Below are 9,345 nucleotides of genomic sequence, written 5' to 3' on the forward strand. Positions count from 1 at the left end.
CGAATATATTAGTTTCACTTTTTGAATTTAATTACGGAAATAAATGTACTTTTTGATGATATTCTAATTTTATGAGATGCACCTGTATAAAGGAGGTAATCCAGTGTCCAGTAGCTAAGGGGATTAAAATGAACATCGTGCAGGAAATATCATCACAACCAGCAATTCAGAGAATGCTTTGCCATTTAGAAAATGGTATATAAATAGTAACATTGGACCAATGCAACTATGTAAAAATATTTCATACCTGGACTTCATCTTTACATACTAGTTTTGACCTTTTTGATCCTTTGTTATAACTCAGTGCTGTTGATTTATTGCAGAATCTTTGTAGCCATTTGAGATGGTATTATAGCCATATCTGAGTAGTTCTGAGTGGATTTTCTTGATAGTGACTTGTAGTCCCTGTTGGAAGAGTGTGTGACAATACAGGAGCATAATTTATAGACAGAGTGTTGTGCCTGAACAAGGACCTTTATAGCAGGGTCATCAGGAATAACTTTAACCACTAGGGGCCCGCGTTATAGCCGGTCTCTCACCATGTGATCAGCTGATCATGTGATGTAAACAATGCTCGGTAATCGTGCCGACAGCATGAGGAGAAAAAAAAGCCGATCACTGGCTCCTGTGTAAGAGATATCGGTCCCCAGTGGAAGAGGCACATCAGCCTCATTAGTGTACACCAGTACCGCCAGCCAGTGTCCCCTGCCAGTCCCCACAGTGACCACTGGTGCCACCTGTCAGTGCCAATCAGTACCACCTATCAATGCCCACCAGTGGTGCCAGTCAGTGCCACCTAGCAGTGCTGCCTATCAGTCTCACCTACCAGTGCTGATCAGTGCCCACCATTGCCACCCATCAGTGCCACTTATCAATGCCCTTTAGTGCCACCCATCAGGGCCGCCTTAGTGGCACCTCATCGGTGCCCACCAGTGACGCCTCACCGGTGCCCACCAGCGACCCCTCACCAGTGCCCACCAGCGACGCCTCACCAGTGCCCACCAGCGACGCCTCACCAGTGCCCACCAGCGACGCCGCACCAGTGCCCACCAGCGACGCCGCACCAGTGCCCACCAGCGACGCCTCATCAGCGTACATCAATGAAGGAGAAAAATTACCTGTTTGCTAAATTTTATAACAAAATATAAAACCGTTTTGAATTTTTTTTTTTTTTAATTTGGTCTTTATTTATTTTTTTTAACAAAAAATAAAAACCGCAGAGGTGATCAAATAACACCAAAAGAAAGCTCTATTTGTGGGAGAAAAAAAATGATAAAAATGTCATTTGGGTACAGCGCGCAATGCTCATTCAAAGAGTGAGAGCTCTGAAAGCTGAAAAATGGTCTGGGCAGGAGGGGGGTTTAAGTGCCCAGTAAGCAAGTGGTTAATACCATGGTAAAGATTATGTTAGATAGAGTTCACATTCACATTGGGCCAATTTAACATGAGATTTGACGTGTCAAATCAGAGCCTATTGCCGGCAATGGCACCATCCGAATCGGTGCGATACCGACTTTGCGGCGCAGTACCGAATTCCAAAAAGTAGTTCCTGCACTACTTTTGGCGACTTAGGGGGCGATTTCAATAGACATCTGTGCATGCACCCGCACAGATGTCTGTCAAATCACCCCCAAAGTCGGACTGAAATGCTGGTTTGAAATTGTGCGAGTTCAGCTAAACTCACACGATTTCAAACCCGCCTTCAATGTGAACGTGGGCTTAGATGTATTTACTAAAGCTGGAGTGCAAAATTAGGTTCACTTCCGTATAGAATTGAATCAACTTCCAGGATTTATTGCCAAAAGATTAACTGAACAAGCTGAGGTTAGAAGCCGATTGGCTACCATGCACAGCTGCACCAGAATCTGAGTAACCCCCTTAGAGCCGGTTCAGTGCCTGACGAGTCGCGTCCCATTCTATGTAATGGAACCGTTCTAATAGGAGCGACGCAAGTCGCTCCGACTTAGAAAAAGGTTCCTGTACGACTTCGGGGGCGGCTCGGGGCGACCTGCATTGACTTCTATACAGAGGTCATTTTGCAGGTCGCCTCTGAAGTCGTCTTCAGGACGCTTTGCGGAGTCGCCCCCAAAGTCATGCCGCCTACGTGTGAACCGGCTTATAGGTGGATTCAGAAAGACCTTAACTTTGCGGCGGCGTAGTGTATCATGTTTACACTACGCCGCCGTAAGTTAGCGAAGCAAGTACATGATTCACAAAGTACTTGCCTAAGTTATCGGCGGGCGTAAGCGCGCCTAATTCAAATTCGGCTGAGGGGGCGTGTTTTATGATAATGGGGGGTGACCTGACGTGATTGACGTATTTTACGTGTACATATCCCAGTGTGCATTGCGGCAAAGTACGCCGCACGTTCGTATTGGTTTCGACGTGGACGTAAATTACGTCCAGCCCTATTCACGGACGACTTACGCAAACGACGTAACATTTTAAAATTTCGACGCGGGAACGACGGCCATACTTAAAGCGGTGGTTCCCCCTAAAACAAATGTCTAACAATACATTCGTAAGACCCGTTACACTGCGGGTAGGCTGGCTTTTGTTTTGTTTTTTTAGTACATACCTCGATCTCTGCGTTTCGTCCCTTGGCGGTGGGCGTTCCTAGTTGATTGACGTTCCTTTGACGGGCGCATACTGCGCGTCACGACTTTCCGACAGAAGCCGAACGTCATTGCGCAGGCGCCGTATAGAGTCGGCTCTATACGGCGCCTGCGCAGCGACGTTCGGCTTCTTTCGGAAAGTCGTGACGTCACGTATGTGCCCGTCGGAGGAACGTCAATCAACTAGGAACGCCCACCGCCAAGGGACGAAACGCAGAGATCGAGGTATGTACTAAAAAAAAAAAAAAGCCAGCCTACCCGCAGTGTAACGGGTCTTACGAATGTATTGTTAGAAATGTGTTTTAGGGGGAACCACCCCTTTAACATTACTATTCCAGCTATTTGATGGAATAACTTTAGGCCTGAAAGTGCGTTACGTAAACTGCGTATCTTTACTGCGTCGGGCAAGCGTACGTTCGTGAATTCGGCGCATCTACTCATTTACATATTCTAGGCCGACCGCAATGGAAGCGCCACCTAGCGGTCAGCCTAAAAAGTACACTTTAGGATACGACGGTGTAAGACACTTACGCCGCTCGTATCTGAGCCGAATTTAAGCATATCTGGTTTCCAGAATACGCTTAAATTTGCGTCGGCGTAGATTCCGAGTTAGGTCGGCGTATCTACTGATACGCCGGCCTAACTCTCTGTGAATCCCCCTATTAGTGTTGAAGTTTACCTATATTTTAAAACTTGAGCAGTGCACAAAAAAATGAATATTTTCTGAATATAATGATAACAAAGCTTTATTTGTTTCTTCCAAACACAAAAAGAATAAAATCTCTGGAAACAGAGGCAGGGAACCTTACGGTCCACACAGCCTGTTTGACTATACCTCCCTTCCAAAAAAAAATACAAGAGCTCAAACAGGACGCTTTAACGTTGAGATTTAAGAATGTCTTCTTGGCATTAAAACTATGCCCATTAGTGGCAAAAGCAACCATTGTGGTCTGACCCAGTATGCCTTAGCAATGTAATTAGCTGTAAGTGCAGGCATCATCTGAATATTAGATTTGACCACAAATACCATCGATTGTTTGTAGCAAAGAGGTTCACTTGATTACACATACTGCAGTGATCTCTCCATTTGTCTTCTTGTTCTTTATGATTTATAATAACCAAATCATCTCTCTCATTAATACCAAAGATTTGAGGATCAGCACAATGTTTGGCCTAGTCTGAAGGGTGGCAGAAAAACGTGCCCATTAGCCATGACAGGGAACAGACAGGATGTGGAGGCATGGTTTTGAAAAAAAATAAAAAAAAAAATTTCATGGAGGGGCAAAGTCCCCAAAATACAAACAAATAAAAGCCCCCCGGCACCACAAGGCCAGGGAATGGCAATGAAAATGTCTATGCCCATTTGTAGCTGCATGGTATCAGGGAAAGAGGGTATCCATTGCACCAAACCGTCTTCTTTACTAAAACACGGTGTCCCCGTTATACCGGTTTCATCTTCAAGAAACAAAACTTGTGCAAGCTGTGTCACGTCCTTGGCAAAAAGCAGCAATCCATGGAACAGGGTGGGGGTGTAGTCCCTCTAGGTGCCAACCACAGCGGGGTCATGGGCAGAGTCTGGCAGCTGGCTGCCGCTGCAGTGATACAAGAAGCAGTTGCCCCAGCAGCTGTAGCAAATGAGAAAGAGGGCGCCCAGGAAGACCAAGGCGCAGATGGTGCATGGTTTCCTCTCCAATAAGAAGCTCAGTAAGTAGAAGCCCATGAACATCGAGTGACTGAACCAAAGCGCTGGGTTCAGTGGCTTCGGAATCAGGAGGACGGGAAGCAGCCACTGTAAACAGTACATGGTGGCGTATGTAGGTCACACCTCGTCTATGATTGCTTGATCCGTGCCAGCAGCCTGGGGACACAAAGCAGAATGCAAATGTTAATATAGAAGCCTTACAAATTAACATATACAGGATCATTTTGAGACAAATACTAATATAGTATGCGCTTGTCAACCAATCACATGTGCTGCGTCTCCTTAAAGGGGTTGTAAAGCCTCAGATTTTTCACCTTGCCACCTATCAGTGCGTACCACCTATCAGTGCTCATCAGTGCTGCATAATCAGTGCCCATCCATCAGTCAGTGCCACCCTTTAGTGCCCATCAGCCAGTGCCATCTATCAGTGCGTCACATGATATTAAAAAAAAAAAGTATCGGCGAGTACTTGAAAAAAAAGTATTGGTACTTGTATTAAAAAAAGTGGAATCTGGACAACCCTAGTAGGCAGTATTTTTGTAAAGGTGATGTAACGGACACATGCATGCTGCCGAGACAGTTATAATCTTCGTGCAGGGGGACTACAAGGAACTGCATGGCTTGTCACCATTGGATGTACCACATTGTATTCTGAGCTCAAAGGGTTAATTGGACAAGTTTCTTTTCATTGTTGAATGCTAATGTTCCCTTCGCATAGATAATGAACTCTTCTTTTGTGTGCAGGTAAACAGCCCCCCTGTGAGGTGTATGCTGATGGGGATTATGTGTGAGTGATAATTGTTTTAAAGGTTAATTGAATTCTATGTGCCTGGCCAGGAAATGTTAAGTGGGGTGAGGTGCCGAAGCGTCTAGAAACTGGTCAAGTGATTAATTCAAGGAGATGTCATTGTTTCAGGGGGTCTGTGTTGAAGCCCCCTACTGGGAAAAGGGGAGGGCGGAAACTGTCATTGTTCTTGTAACAGTTGTACCAGATATAAGCAGGTGAAATATGCCAAATAAAGTCAGTCTACTGGACCCTTCAAACGTAGTACGTCTCGTTTCTTGGAAGGGCGTTCGATGGGATATACCGGCGGTACCTGCATATCGCAGCTTGCCAGGGAAAAGGACGTCTCCAACGGCCGATACCCCTCACTACCAGTGGGTAGCCGTTACATTGGTTGGCAGTAGTGGGATGGTCCTTTTATCCAAAGAGCAAGTGCTGAATGGAGTCGCAGTACGCCAGGCTGAAAAGATCCACACTGAAAGATCTATTGGAGATTCGTGGTAGGAGCGCCAGCAACAGACCACGGAGGGAGCTGATAGCTGACCTGCTGGAGCTGGACGAAATGGATGGATCCATGGAAGGAACGGAGCCCCTTGCACCGGTCAGCAAAGAAGATGTAATTACTGGGATTGTACAGCGGAGATTATCCTTGTATCCAGAAACGTCCGTGGAACTAATCAACCAGCTGTCCTGGGAAGCACGGGAAGAGATACAAACGAAGAGGGGACAAGAACTGGAACTGGTAAGAGCGAGACAGCCCATTACACCTGCAGTTCCTACCCCCCCACCTGCTGCTACAGGAAAGAAAATACCGTTCACTGCATTTAAAGCTTTTGTAGAAAGTGAGGAGGAAATCGATGGATATTTGGCGGACTTTGAGAGGCAGTGCTCACTACACCAGGTACCACCAGACCAATGGGTCACTATTTTGTCGGGGAAATTGTCGGGCAAAGCCAATGAAGCCTTTCGGGCTCTCGCTCCAGAGGATATTTTACAATACCAGCAAGTTAAAAAGGCGCTGCTAACCCGATACGCCGTAACGCCAGAAGCCTACCGCCGGCGCTTCCGGGAGTCCAAGAAGATGGCTGTGGACTCCCACATGGAATGGGCCAACCAGTTACAAAGGATGGCATCCCTTTGGGTCCAAGGGTGCAAGGCCAACACCGGGGAGGAAGTATTGCAGCTGTTCCTAATGGAACATTTCTTCCAAGACCTGGCCGCAGACATACAAGACTGGGTACGAGATCGCCGTCCCGCTAACTTAAGCGAGGCGGCTCGGCTAGCAGATGAGTACGCGGAAACAAGGAAAGTAAGCCAGGGTACTACACGGCTGGCTCATAGGGTAGAACCGCGTACTCCAACCGTCACCCCACGCCCAGAGTTTCCGGCTCCAGTTCCACCACATCCTCAGGGGCCTAGCAACTACCCCCGGGATTCGCATAGGGTGACGTGCCATCACTGCAGCGACACGGGACATATTGCTCGTTATTGCCCTTTGAGAGCTACAAATAACCATTGGAGACGCACAACACCCAACACAGAGGTCACTCCATCACGTCCCTCTGCGGCCCACTGCCTGGAGACCGAGGGGGGCCCTGAGGAATGTCTGGGAATTTGGTATGAGGCAGACCCAATACAAGCGGCCTCTCCGGATAACCGTCAGCATCACCGTCAGGAGGTACGGGTGAATGGACAAGTAGCACAAGGCTTAAGAGATTCCGGGACTACTATCACTCTGATTCAAAAACATCTGGTAAAGCCAGAGAACGTGTCCACTCGCACAGTTGCCGTCCGGGTCGCAGGGGGTGCTGTATTTCGCGTACCCACCACCCGGGTGCACTTAGACTGGGGAGCCGGGTCAGGAAAGACCACAGTTGGTATCATGGACAACCTACCTGCCGAGGTGGTGCTGGGCAACGACATTGGCCCTCTGACTTCGGCTTATTTACCTACACCTGCTGCTGCTTGTCCCGTGATCACCCGCGTTGCTGGAATCAACCCGCTTGCTGCTGAGAACCGGGTAAGACTACCTTCCCCGACATGTACTGTAGATCTGGCACAATATCACAGTCTAAAATGGGAATGTGACAAGTTGGCCAGTGAGAAATCAGAGATGCAACGACACTATGTCATGTATTATGAGATGTCCCGTGGCTTGAACATTGAAATGCACAAACAGGCGGAAATTGTCAAAAGATTAAATGGGATTTGCATCCAGGTGGTGCCGTATTTGTCCCAAGAGCATCAGCAACAGGTTTTGGGAGCCATTGAGAGAGCAAAGCAAGTGACTGTTCCAGAATTGAATTCTATTCTTCACCGTCACCATCAGCTACCGACCTGGTAAGCCAATGAGAAGGCCGACGGACTGTCCAGGCAAACGGAACTTTTACCCTAACAGCAGACCGGACATCCCCAAGTTGATCCGAAAAGGATCAATCCGGGTCTGCCGGAGTGTTCCACAAAGGGGGAGTAGTGTAACGGACACATGCATGCTGCCGAGACAGTTATAATCTTCGTGCAGGGGGACTACAAGGAACTGCATGGCTTGTCACCATTGGATGTACCACATTGTATTCTGAGCTCAAAGGGTTAATTGGACAAGTTTCTTTTCATTGTTGAATGCTAATGTTCCCTTCGCATAGATAATGAACTCTTCTTTTGTGTGCAGGTAAACAGCCCCCCTGTGAGGTGTATGCTGATAGGGATTATGTGTGAGTGATAATTGTTTTAAAGGTTAATTGAATTCTATGTGCCTGGCCAGGAAATGTTAAGTGGGGTGAGGTGCCGAAGCGTCTAGAAACTGGTCAAGTGATTAATTCAAGGAGATGTCATTGTTTCAGGGGGTCTGTGTTGAAGCCCCCTACTGGGAAAAGGGGAGGGCGGAAACTGTCATTGTTCTTGTAACAGTTGTACCAGATATAAGCAGGTGAAATATGCCAAATAAGGTCAGTCTACTGGACCCTTCAAACGTAGTACGTCTCGTTTCTTGGAAGGGCGTTCGATGGGAGATACCGGCGGTACCTGCATATCGCAGCTTGCCAGGGAAAAGGACGTCTCAAACGGCTGAGACCCTCACACCAGTGGGTAGCCGTTACAGGTGAACTAAGCCTTTAAGAAAATGCAAAGTGTTCCTAAACTGGCACCCATGCCAAGCAAACAACATCCTATGTTCGCAATGAAGCTGTGCAGACGCTTGGCAGGAGATTTCAAAGCTACTAAAGATCACTGTAGGAGCCACATACCTACTACAGGGATTCCCAGCTTCTGGACCAATGTAACTGTAAAAATTCCCATACCTGGAATTCATCTTTAAGAGGATAAGTTCACTTTAAAAAATAAAATAAAAACTATTTAAAATAATGGGTGCGGGGGTCAGTGTATCTACAACATGTTCCACCCGCCCCCGAGTATAATAGATCCAACATGTTCCACCCGCCCCCGAGTATAATAGATCCAACATGTTCCACCCGCCCCCGAGTATAATAGATCCAACATGTTCCACCCGCCCCCGAGTATAATAGATCCAACATGTTACACCCGCCCCCGAGTATAATAGATCCAACCTGTTACACCCGCCCCCGAGTATAATAGATCCAACCTGTTACACCCGCCCCCGAGTATAATAGATCCAACCTGTTACACCCGCCCCCGAGTATAATAGATCCAACCTGTTACACCCGCCCCCGAGTATAATAGATCCAACCTGTTACACCCGCCCCTGAGTATAATAGATCCAACCTGTTACACCCGCCCCCGAGTATAATAGATCCAACCTGTTACACCCGCCCCCGAGTATAATAGATCCAACCTGTTACACCCACGTACAGATCCAACATGTTACACCCGCCCCCGAGTACAGATCCAACCTGTTACACCCGCCCCCGAGTACAGATCCAACCTGTTACACCCGCCCCCGAGTACAGATCCAACCTGTTACACCCGCCCCCGAGTACAGATCCAACCTGTTACACCCGCCCCCGAGTACAGATCCAACCTGTTACACCCGCCCCCGAGTACAGATCCAACCTGTTACACCCGCCCCCGAGTACAGATCCAACCTGTTACACCCGCCCCCGAGTACAGATCCAACCTGTTACACCCGCCCCCGAGTACAGATCCAACCTGTTACACCCGCCCCCGAGTACAGATCCAACCTGTTACACCCGCCCCCGAGTACAGATCCAACATGTTACACCCCAAGTACAGATCTAACATGTTACACCCCAAGTACAGATCTAACATGT

The 9,345-nt window shown here is 47.8% G+C and overlaps 1 protein-coding gene across 2 annotated transcripts in view; it reads right to left on the reverse strand.

The window, feature by feature from the left end:
- Positions 1-3,343: 3,343 nt before the first annotated feature.
- LOC120918773 (BLCAP apoptosis inducing factor) overlaps positions 3,344-9,345 on the reverse strand; it is a 10,423-nt gene continuing 4,421 nt past the window's right edge. The window contains exon 2 of one of the 2 annotated variants that reach the window (XM_040330546.1): positions 3,344-4,473. In XM_040330546.1, coding sequence (XP_040186480.1) covers positions 4,156-4,419 — 264 coding nt within the window. In that variant the 5' untranslated portion in view covers positions 4,420-4,473 and the 3' untranslated portion in view covers positions 3,344-4,155. Of the gene's footprint in view, positions 4,476-9,345 lie in introns of both variants that reach the window. The other variant, XM_040330547.1, reaches the window with a different exon arrangement.

Source organism: Rana temporaria, chromosome 12 (assembly GCF_905171775.1).
Source record: "Rana temporaria chromosome 12, aRanTem1.1, whole genome shotgun sequence".
NCBI lineage: Eukaryota > Metazoa > Chordata > Amphibia > Anura > Ranidae > Rana > Rana temporaria.